Source organism: Bubalus kerabau, chromosome 12 (genome assembly GCF_029407905.1).
Source record: "Bubalus kerabau isolate K-KA32 ecotype Philippines breed swamp buffalo chromosome 12, PCC_UOA_SB_1v2, whole genome shotgun sequence".
In the NCBI taxonomy this organism is placed as follows: Eukaryota; Metazoa; Chordata; class Mammalia; order Artiodactyla; family Bovidae; genus Bubalus; species Bubalus kerabau.
The window spans coordinates 89,336,679-89,346,624 of NC_073635.1; the positions used below are offsets into that span (position 1 = coordinate 89,336,679).

At 51.7% G+C, this 9,946-nt stretch overlaps 1 protein-coding gene across 1 annotated transcript; it reads left to right on the forward strand.

The window, feature by feature from the left end:
- The first annotated feature begins 446 nt into the window (after positions 1-446).
- LOC129624259 (uncharacterized) lies at positions 447-5,181 on the forward strand. The gene is made up of 3 exons (XM_055541917.1): positions 447-891; positions 3,457-3,570; positions 4,494-5,181. The coding sequence occupies exons 1-3, from the start codon at positions 725-727 to the stop codon at positions 5,179-5,181; spliced, it is 969 nt and encodes a 322-aa protein (XP_055397892.1). The 5' UTR covers positions 447-724.
- Positions 5,182-9,946: the final 4,765 nt, after the last annotated feature.

The following is a 9,946-nucleotide window of genomic DNA, read 5'->3' on the forward strand; positions in this document are numbered from 1 at the left end:
AAAGCTTTGGAGAAGAGTTCATACCAGTTCTCCCCACACTCTCCCCCAAAATAAAAGACGAGCACCTCCCCACCGTCGTGTGCAGCCACTCGGGCCCTGGTTCCCACGCCAGAGGAGAACGCTGCTTTACACCTTGGCCGCCCTCCTCCTGCTTCTGGCTCTGTTCTGTAGGTTGTCTGAGTTCCCTTCGCTTGTTAAGGCCGTTTAATTCTACAGGACTATTCGATTTCAAACACAAAAATATTCCACAGGCAAGTCTACTCTTTTCACTTTATGTTCCAACATTTCCTCATTTATTTCATACAATTCTTTAATTTTTAGCTCGTTATTAAAAAGTATCTCCTTTCTTTCTTTTGTAATGGTGGTGGTGAGGTGGTTTAGTCGCTAAGTCATGTCTGACTCTTTACAACCACATGGAGTGCAGCCCGCCAGGCTCCTCTGTCCATGGGATTCTCCAGGCAGGAACACTGGAGTGGGTTGCCATTTCCTCTTACAGGAAATCTTCCCAGCCCAGGGATGGAATCTGCATCCCCGACACTGCAGGAGGATTCTTCACCACTGAGCTGCCTGGGACGCCCCCAAGGTGTCTGCTTCTATTCCTGTGTATATTATATTGTGCTTTTCCTTCCTCTGAACTAAACTTACTTTCTCCTTTTATATTTAATTAATTTGGATCTCTTTCTCTCCTCTAATAAGATAGACTTGTCTCTGTTTGAAATTGTCAATGTGGATTTTTTTCTTTTGTGATGAATGTTGTTTCTTTAAGCTCTTCCTCTGGAGTGAAGTTTTATTTTTCACGTGTGTCTTCTTAGGACTCTGCCTCTGGAGAAACGGCATCCTTTCGGGGTGCTTGTGTCTGCCCTCCCTTCGCAGCTGCGAGCGTCTTGCTCGGTGGGTAAGGAGATGGGTTTTAGAATTCTGCAGCTTTGCTCCCAAAGCGCCTGAGGGGCTGTGTGCTGGGCGTGGTGAGGTGGAGCGTCCGTGGGACCCGGGGTGACGTGCTCCCGGGGTTCTCCAGACCAGGGCGGCCCTGCCGCAGTGAAGAGTATGTGCTCTTAGAGTAAGCGAAACTGTCAAATTCAGAAACTGGGGTTGGAGTTATTATGGAAAATGCTCCAGAATTCTGCTTGACCTTAAGAACAGTAGACCAGCAGATGACCCCGGGGCTGGGGTGGGTACAGCAGGAGACGGTGTCTACAGTTCAGATCAGCACATTTGTAGAAATTAAAATATCCAACACTCAGGGGAACAGGCCCTTTCCAAAAAAAAAAAAGGCAACTTGGTTTAAACTTTTCCCTTGGAAAGTTTTCAAAAGCAAAAAAAGCTAGTCTCGTCACTTGACTCCGCAGCCCCTTATCAGACATTTATCTTAAGAATAATAAAAGCCGATGACTGCTTGAAGTGTACTTGTTAATCCGATTTTACAGAGACACCACGAGGTAGAAATGATTAAGACTCCTAGTTCCCGGTGAGAACGCAGAAGCCAGGGCACCAAGGACTGGAGAGGAGTCACGGGTCAGGGACTAGAGGTGACGGCGTCCAGAAGGCAGGGGGTCTGGGCTCTGGGTCAAGCGTCCATGGGGGCAGGGGTGTGCAGAGAGGAGCCTGGGGGCGCCGGGGCGCTCCCGTCTGGCTGGGCACTAGTGCCTGGCGGGAGCGCATGTGAGCTGTGTCTTGGGCTGGTCCGGCCATGTTCTCGGGCTGCGATGAGATGCAGACCGCTGTCAGAGGTGGTCCAGGAAGCGCTGTCTGCTCCTCCCAGCAGCTCAATCAGAGACCACCTTTGGACACAGGCAGCTTTCCCCAGAGGATTCGTCCACTGAGTTCTTGCTGAGTGGCGATGCTTTCTGCTTTTGTTTGCTTTTCATTTATAACCCTGCTCCTCAGCTTTTGTCTTCTGCTGCCTCTGGCTTCTAAGAAGGCTCTAATTTTGCAAAAAAAAAAAAAAAAAAAAAAAAGACATACTCACTCTGCAGCAAAAGAGATTTTCAGTTTACTGACTGGCCCGGGGCGGCCAGCTCCTAGCTGAGGGACAGACACCCCATCGGATTCTGAGGGTCACTGTGGAGTGATCGCTGTTAACAGGGTGTTTTCCTTCAATAACACTTTAAAGTGTATGTTCGCTGCGGGGATGATGAGAGCTAAAACTTGGCCAGCCGTTCAGCTCGGGCAGGATGGCGGAGAGTCTCACAAAGAAAGCACAGGGCTTGTTTGCACCTCCTCGGTCAGCCTGGGGGCAGGGCCGCCGACCGCTCTGGACCCTGGCTCAGGGCCCCCGTCAGGGCCGCGGTGACCCTGCACGGCGCTCGTCGGCCCAGAGAAATGCCTGACAACACTGTTTATTAGGTGGTGACATCCAAACGGCTTAAGGAGTTGCATCCTCACAACTAGATGACTGTTTAAGGAAATAACGCCAGTATACCGAGATTAAAACCAGCCTCTCGGTCATCCTCCCAGGAGCAGTGTTTCCAGCCGGGGCGACCCTGGCCATCCGCGTGGCGGCTCTGACCTCAGCCCGCCGGGCACAGCCACCCCCGCCCCGTCCGTGTAGAAGCCCTGGTTCCTGCGTCTCAGCTCAGCGGTTGAAGGAAGCCCCAGCTCCACGAAGGCTTGGAGCTCTGCAAGCCGACCGGAAGTCGTGGCCTCCGCCGAGCTCGTCGTCCCCCGGAGCTTTATCGTGTAATCCTTGGAAATAGCAAGCGTCTCAGTGCACACTGGGGGTTGTGGTGCCCCCTCGGGGTTCCCCGACACACAGCTTGTCACCACCGGTACACGTTCCGATCCAAATTCGCAGTCGTCGATTTGGGAAATCAGCCCCAAGAGGGCTCCCCTCGTCCGTGATTCTGTTGACCACGAAGAGTTTGTGCGCCTGTGAAAAGCACCCCAGTGGCTGCAGAGGTCGGTCAAAATCATCCTCCTCTTCCTTTGATCGTACAGAATGCGAGTTCATTTTCTAGGCCTTCCTTTCAGGTGAAGAAGGCCAGTAAGCAAGAGAAGAAATATTCTGAGCTTTTTTTTTTCCTGGCTGTGTGCCTTGTGGAATCTCGGTTCCCCGACCAGGGATGGAACTCGGGCCATGGCAGTGAGAGCCCAGAATCCTAGCCACGAGGCCCCCAGGGACCCCTAATAAGGCTCACTCTGAGTTAAACTGGCCCGAACTCCTGTTGCTTGTAATCCACCTGGGCTCGGCCACTTCCCAGAGGTGATCCTATCCGCGCCCACCCCCCTGGTGGACGGCACTTCGTTACACGCATCCGTCCTCCCGCAGGTGGGCCTCCGGGTAACTTCCAGGTGGGCTCTTACAAGTAAACCTGCTGTGACTGTTTTAGCACTTGACCTTGGTGGGCAGATGTCTGTCTGTTGGGTGTGATAGAAACAGGTCTGCTGGACTGGGGGAGGCGCTTGCTTGGCTCCGTGGAGTCTTCAATGCTTTCTCAAGGTCATTTCCCTGTGCAGTTCCAGCCGCTCTGCGTCCTCCTCAGCACTGGGTGCTGCCCCTCCTTTTCACGTTGGCGTCGGGGTTACTGCATTTCTAAAGAGTCGTGGGCCTGGACGTTCACAGCAAGAAAGGTGAGCAGGGCTCACCCAGCTCTCGCCCCGGGGACCAGCATCTCAGGAAGGTGACTGGCAAGAGCGTGACTTGGCCTGCAGTAATTAGTCCCTGGAAAAATGGCATTTCTAGCCACAGATTGGCAAACCGACGTCGCTGCTTCATGGTCTGGGTTAATATGAGCTTGTCCTGAGGTCTGAGATGCCTGCAGTGAGGGCCCAGGTCAGGGGAGGAATCCGTGTCTGCAGAAATCAGAATCGGGCTGCCTCTGGGGTGGGATGGGACCCAGCAGCTCTATTTGTAAGAACCAGGAGGCTGTGTGAGGGAAAATTTCTGGTGCTGAGAATGTTTGAGAGCTTGGTGTATGCACAGGAAGAAGTCATCAAGTGTGCCCATAAGGTGAACATACTCCACAGATTATCCTGTGTGTGTGTGTAGACCATCGTTCTAGATTCTGTATATACGTGTGGCTGATTCACGCTGATGTGTGGCAGAATCCAAAGCAATGTTATAAAGCAATTATCCTTCAATTAAACATAAAAAATTTCTTTATTAAAAAGTAACTTAGTTCCCATCTCTTCCCTTGTTGGACAAAAGAAAGACCTCTCGCAGCCTGGCCACCGGGGTTTTGACCACAGGATCGGCAGAGGTGGCCTGCGGGCTCTGTCTGGGAGAGGGGGCAGGTCTGCATGAAGGTGTCTCCTCTGAGCTGGGAGAGCCCCAGGGTGTGCTGAGGGCAGTCAGAGCACCGCACGGAGGGGGAAATAGAAGCCTTTCTGTTTTCCCACGTGTCAGCAGAAGGAACAAGTTAAGGGAAAGGTGTTAGCTTCAGATTCATAAGGCGCCGAGCTGGGGTTGCCAGTAAAAGGAAACCCAATTGCTCAGCCAGACTCTGAAAAATATGACTTGGTCCCTGAGTGAGAGCAGATGTTTCCTGTTACAGACATGAGCTGTGCGCCCTCCAGTTCCCACCAGCGGCAAGCCATCCTTTCTCCCTTTGGAGGCAAGCGAAAAGGAGCAGAATTCCGGCTTCACCGTCCCTGGTGACGAGCAGGCAGGGAGACTGTTCTCCTGAACCACGACCACCTCGTCACGGGTTTCCTCGCCCTCCCGTCACGGCTGGACCAGCAGAGGCCGGGCGCCCCGAGTCCCCTCTCCTGGATCCTCGGAGCGGGACGCTCCTCCAGGAAAGGACTTTCTCTCCCCGCTGGCTGCGGGGACTGGGCGGCTGGCTGATGGCTCGGCCCCCACTGATGGAGCTTTTCCAGTTTTGGAAAGTGGCGTGTGCCTCCTTGCCCGGGCAGACGGTAATTTATGCTGTGAATTCAGGCCTGAGTGTGACAGCTCCGTCCTTCAGGCCCCTGAAAACGCCTGGGCAGCTCCAGCCGCCGGCAGCACTGCCTCTGGCCTCCCCTCGCCCACCACCCTCGGCTCCCTGTCCCCGCCCGCCTCTCCCTCCAGGCCCCCACCTGCAGCCGTGCCAGCTGACACTGTCGCCTGCCAGCACATGGACGCGGCGACACCTTCTGCGGGGTTTTCAGCCAGAGCTGGACTCCTCTGAGCCCTTAACAAGCAGCCTGCTCCATAATAAACCACAGGACAAATATACTTGCTCCGATGTGGCAGCCTGAGCTACTTATTTTGCTTGATTTATGGGGAGTGAGACCCAAGGATGCCGTGGGGCTTTTCAGACGTTGCTAAGTGCACGCTGACGCCCAGTGGGGTCGGGGAGGGGCTCCGGCTCCCACACTCCAGCGGGGCCACAGGGCCTTGCAGCTGCGGGGATGGAATGACGTGGGAAAGGGGGCAGGGAGGACCCCCCAGCCCGGGCTGGCTCCAGCCTGTGCCCACCGCCCGTCGGTCCCCAGCAGGGCTCAGGCCCAGGGGATCACTGGCGCTTCTCTGAAGTGTGAGCCCACAGGGCAGCACACCCAGGAGAACTGGCCGTGTTCTCCATCTGCTCTGTGCAGCATGGCCTTTGCACACAGAGCACTTGAAGTGTGGTTCTTGAAAATGCATGACTACAGTTTATTTATTGCTGTGGTTTAGTCGCTCAGTCGTGTCCAGCTCTTTGCAACCCCATGGACTGTAGCCCTCCAGGTTCCTCTGTCCATGGGATTCCCCAGGCAAGAATACTGGAATGGGTTGCCATTTAGTGGGTTGCCATTTCCTTCTCCAGGGAATCTTCCCGACCCACGGCTCAAACCCACATAACCAGCATTGGCAGCCAGATTCTTTACCGCTGAGCCACCTTACCTTCCATTAATTTGCAGTTTTACTTAAATAGCTACTTTATCAGACAGCACAGCTTTGGGCAGCGAGGCAAAAAAATTCCAGATTTCTGCCAATGTTTATTTTCCTCTAACTGAAATATTCAGGGTGGCCTCACTGAGTTGGGCCCTGGGGGAGGGGTCCTGCGGCGTGCTGTGGGGGCCTGGCCGGGAGGTCTCGCTCCGAAGGTGATAGCGGCTTGCTGGAGGCTCATTCAGAATCACAAACACGCTGCGTGGGCCTCTGGCTGGATTTGCAAATGATCTGATTTTAAGGAAAACATCATTGCAAGCTCCAATATTCTGTCCACCTGATGTGAAGAGCCAACTCATTGGAAAACACTCTGATGCTGGGAAAGATCGAGGGCAGGAGGAGCCAGTGACGGAATGGGATGGTTGGATGGCGTCACCAACTCAATGGTCATGAGTCTGAGCAAACTCGGGAGACGGTGGAGGACAGGGAAGCTGGTGTGCTGCAGTCCGTGGGGCCACAGAGCCAGACACGGCCGAGCGGCTTAGGGCGGCACGCGGAATCGCAGACTGACGGTCACGGGGATGCAGCAGACAGGACGAAGGGACGGTGCTGCCCCAGCTTGGCGGGTGGCGGCCTCTGCAGGTCCAGCTGGACACTTGCTCCAGCCCGACGAGGCCCCAGGACCCACAGCGGCTGGGAGGGTCTGAGTGATGGATTCACCTTCCCCTGGAGGGGAAGGGTTACCCTCCAAGGTAACCGGGGGTGGGGGAGGGTAACCTTGGAGGGTAACCCTCTCCCAAGTGTAGGTTGTGTCTTGCAATATTGGTTCGTAATAGTTAAAATCACCATGATGAGAGACAGGGATCAAACACGTGAAAACGGAGAACAATCCAACGCAGGAAACAAATGACATTTTCGCCACCATTTAAAACCTGCTAAACATAGTACTTTATAAATCCCACTAAATGCTTGATGAGGTTCCAGAAGTCTCTTTTGAGCTTTCAGATTTAGCAGCAATTTTAGTCCAACCCCACGGAGGAAGCGCTTCCAGCTGTGATTCAAAGAGCCGAAATACAAAGAGTCACGGGCCGCGTGCCGGAATGCTCGCCTTTGTCCCGGCGCCGTGGGGTCGCGTGGGAAGCATCTGCGGCTGAAAGAAGCGGGTTGGAGCAGCACGCATGGGGGGGTGCAGGTGGCAGGGGGCTCTGCACGCAGGCGGGCAAGCACACAGAGGCTCCTTTTTCAGCTTCGTATTCTAAAATGATTTCAGAGTCGCAGAAAGATTGTGAAACGAGCCCAGAGAGCTCCCCTTACCCTCCACCTAGCTCCCAGCCAGTTACCACATGCCACCCCGGCCTGACACGGGGGCACCAGGCGGCCGACCCAGGCCTCCTCCCGTGTTCCCGCCGACGGACCCCAGCAGGACCCCGCTCTGCGAGAATGTGGGGTCACCCCCACACACCCATCTGGGGCTGTTCCCCAGCCTTCCGTGACTGCGCCCTCTGCAGAGTCCTGGGCAGGTATTTTCGGGGATGTCTCTCCCCGCTTTGCGAGAGTGTGGGGTCACCCCCACACACCCATCTGGGGCTGTTCCCCAGCCTTTCCTGACCGCGCCCTCTGCAGAGTCCTGGGCAGGTGTTTTCGGGGATGTCTCTCTCTTCGGTTTGTCTGACGCTTTCCCAGGCATGGATCAAGGTTCTGAGTCTTTGGCAGGAGCGCCTCTGGGGGGCTGCTGTGTCCCTGCCCGCCTCGTCCAGGGTCCGTGGGGTGCATACATCCCACTGCTGGAGACGCTGACCTCCACCTCCTCGCTAGATCTGTCTCCCCTGAAAAGTGCTGTCTGCGTCTCGTAATTAACAGGTATCTGTAAGACTCTGCAAATGCCTTCTTCCTAATCAGGGTGTCTGGGTATTCAGTACTTACAATGTTGGCTGTATTTGCTTCAAAAATTAAGTTGGAAAAAGGTCTATTTCCCCCTGTGTATCCGAAGAAAGATGTACCATAGGACGCATAGTCTTAATAGGAAATGGTCGTTTTCTTAAAGTTAAAATTTTAATGGAAAAACTGTAAGCAGTCCTACTGTCTGAAGTAGAAATGGAGAGGCTCTGCAGACGGTCACTAGCGGACTCCGGGTAAGTGAGTTTCAAGTCAGACTCTTGCAGACAGAATCTACCAGGTGCTGGTACCAGAATCATTCTGGTTAACTTGTAGCAGGGTAATCAAAAGCGTTGAATTTAAAGATGAATTACAGAGTTTTCTTTTACACAACACTGGAGCTGTCCAAACATTGTGACCTGTCCTTGGGAGAACAAATGGCTGTCAGAGGAAACTAGCTTTAAAATAAGCAACACTTTTAATTTGTAGCTTAAAGATGAAGGTGATTTTTTTTTTAAATGACCAAGAAAACTACAGCTTTTTGAGAGCAGCTTTTGCGAACAGATGGGCTAAAGTCTCTATTATTGCCCCAAATGATGTGTGTCATCTATTAAGATGCTCCTGTCTGCATACTTTATTTTCTGTCTTATTTAACAATCTTCCCCAAAATGATGGGTTGTAATTCCATATGCTAAAAATGTTAATATGTAGTGACTTATGATTAATTTGCAAGGACAACTAATTGACATCAGGGAAGATGGAAATTTACTAGCTGAATTTCAATCAAATGTTTGCATAATTGGTAGATAAGATCAAAAAATGAGTAACATGATTTAGTAAGTCAATTATTCATTGCTATGCAGATTTGCACTTCTTAGAGGAGTACTTTTTACAAGTTTGAAAGCCATTAGAATCACAAAGTAAACAGCTTAGGATCAGACCTCCACATGCTATATCAGGAATTGTTAAACTAAGCGTCTCAAAAAGAGTGAAGTATGAGGCGGATTCTGTATCACCTGAGCCGCCAGGGAAGCCCTTAATCACATTCAGTTCAGTTCAGTTCAGTTGCTCAGTCGTGTCCGACTCTGTGATCCCATGGACTGCAGCATGCCAGGCCTCCCTGTCCATCAACATAGTCCCGGAGTTTACTAAACTCATGTCCATCGAGTTGGTGATGCCATCCAACCATCGCATCCTCTGTCATCCCCTTCTCCTCCCGTCTTCAATCTTTCACAGTATCAGGGTCTTTTCAGATGAGTCAGTTCTTCACATCAAGTGGCCAAAGTATTGGAGTTTCAGCTTCAGCATCAGTCCTTCCAGTGAATATTCAGGACTGATTTCCTTTAGGATGGACTAGTTGGATCTCCTTGCAGTCCAAGGGACTCTCATGAGTCTTCTCCAACACCACAGTTCAAAAGCATCAATTCTTCGGCGCTCAGCCCTCTTCACAGTCCAGCTCTCACATCCGTACATGACCACAGGAAAAACCATAGCCTTGACTAGACGGACCTTTGTTGGCAAAGTAATGTCTCTGCTTTTGAATATGCTATCTAGGTTGGTCATAACTTTCCTTCCAAGAGCAAGCGTCTTTTAATTTCATGGCTGCAGTCACCATCTGCAGTGATTTTGGAGCCCCCCAAAATAAAGTCTGACACTGTTTCCACTGTTTCCCCATCTATTTCCCATGAAATGATGGGACTGGATGCCATGATCTTCGTTTTCTGAATGTTGAGCTTTAAGCCAACTTTTTCACTCTCCTCTTTCACTTTCATCAAGAGGCTTTTGAGTTCCTCTTCACGTTCTGCCATAAGGGTGGTGTCATCTGCATATCTGAGGTTATTGATATTTCTCCCGGCAATCTTGATTCCAGCTTGTGCTTCATCCATCCCAGCGTTTCTCATGGTGTACTCTGCATATAAGTTAAATAAGCAGGGTGACAATATACAGCCTTGACGTACTCCTTTCTTGATTTGGAACCAGTCTGTTGTTCCATGTCCAGTTCTAACTGTTGCTTCCTGACCTGCATACAGGTTTCTCAAGAGGCAGGTCAGATGGTCTGGTATTCCCATCTTTCAGAATTTTCCACAGTTTCTTGTGATCCACACAGTCAAAGGCTTTGGCATAGTCAATAAAGCAGAAATAGATGTTTTTCTGGAACTCTCTTGCTTTTTTGATGATCCAACGAATGTTGGCTATTTGATCTCCAGTTCCTCTGCCTTTTCTAAAACCAGCTTGAACATCTGGAATTTCATGGTTCATGTACTGTTGAAGCCTGGC

Coding starts and splice junctions, on each gene's coding strand:
- LOC129624259 (XM_055541917.1), top strand. CDS start 725: ATGTGGATTTTTTTCTTTTGTGATGAATGTTGTTTCTTTAAGCTCTTC. Junction 892..3,456: donor AGCTGCGAGCGTCTTGCTCG/GTGGGTAAGGAG, acceptor TTCCCTGTGCAG/TTCCAGCCGCTCTGCGTCCT. Junction 3,571..4,493: donor GGACGTTCACAGCAAGAAAG/GTGAGCAGGGCT, acceptor TTCCTGTTACAG/ACATGAGCTGTGCGCCCTCC.